The 1,113-nt window shown below is 37.6% G+C and overlaps 1 protein-coding gene across 1 annotated transcript in view; it reads right to left on the bottom strand.

The window, feature by feature from the left end:
- nol9 (nucleolar protein 9) overlaps nt 1-1,113 on the bottom strand; it is a 25,584-nt gene that overhangs the window by 4,176 nt on the left and 20,295 nt on the right. Inside the window, exon 10 of the mRNA XM_015373127.1 lies at nt 352-526. Within this exon, the coding sequence (XP_015228613.1) occupies nt 352-526 (175 nt within the window). The remainder of the gene's footprint in view (nt 1-351; nt 527-1,113) is intronic.

The following is a 1,113-nucleotide window of genomic DNA, read 5'->3' as shown; positions in this document are numbered from 1 at the left end:
CTCTAAAGCCAGACTGAAACTCTTCAAAAAGTTCATTATGATGTAAGTGATCGCAAACTTGTTTGGCAACTACTTTCTCAGGAATTTTACGAAAGGAAGATTGGATATAGGTCTATAATTGACCAAGTCATCTGGATCAAGAGACTGTTTCTTAAGTAAAGGTTTAATTTCAGCAACCTTAAAAGCCTTTGGTACATATCGCTGTAACAGGGATAGATTAATCACATCTAAAATGGAGGAGATCAAAATAATGATCTATTTATTATTCCTTGCTGACCGGACTTCGCTTTTAAAGGCAAATTCAATTTAAATAGTCAGTTAAATGAAATGTTGTAAAAAAAAACAACGTACCAAACCCCACACATGGACATAGGGGTGCTTGCGACAGGATGACCGGTCCGCCCTTGCTTATGATTTTTTCTGCCAAGCAGCAGAGTCCCACCAGACTAGAATTGGCAGCGTACAACATGTGGGAGGGAGCGACTTCACAGTGGATAACGCCCAAAGCCACTGCTGTGTTAGGCACCTGCAAAACAATCATTAGCTGCGTTAACATTAAAACTAAAAACCAAACACAGAAAGCAACAGCAGCAATAAAAAGCAAATTTTTTGATTATTCTAAGATGAGCATGTGTTTGACTATCAACTTTGGTGCAGAGAAAATGAAAAAGTAATAGTAATGGTGTAACTTATAGGGATGGGAATCGAAAACTGGTTCCTGTTCAAACCGGTTCCGTGTGTTCCAATATCATGGCATCGTTTGGCAGCTCGCTTAACGATTCTGTTCCAGCACCAGAGCCTAGCGCTGGGCAGCACGACTTACGTCATGTTCTTTTACACAAGTTACGCACACGGCATTCACAAGAAACACAAGAAAAACCCACTTGTGACAACTTAACCCAAAGGTTTATTTTAACATAAACCACTGTATGGAAGTAAATCTGTGTCGCTGGGATTTAAATTAAAAATGCCACTGAAATTTAAATGTATGTTTGTACTTAATGTTTCAGTGTTAAAACATATTCAGAACACATTTTTGACCTGAAAAAAAAGTCATTGTCATTATTTCTACACAGTTGAAATTTCATTTGTTATTTTCTCTTCAAGCTAAAA

This window comes from Cyprinodon variegatus, unplaced genomic scaffold (assembly GCF_000732505.1).
Source record: "Cyprinodon variegatus isolate N-32 unplaced genomic scaffold, C_variegatus-1.0 Scaffold81, whole genome shotgun sequence".
In the NCBI taxonomy this organism is placed as follows: Eukaryota; Metazoa; Chordata; class Actinopteri; order Cyprinodontiformes; family Cyprinodontidae; genus Cyprinodon; species Cyprinodon variegatus.
This window is presented reverse-complemented; position numbering and strand designations above follow the sequence as displayed.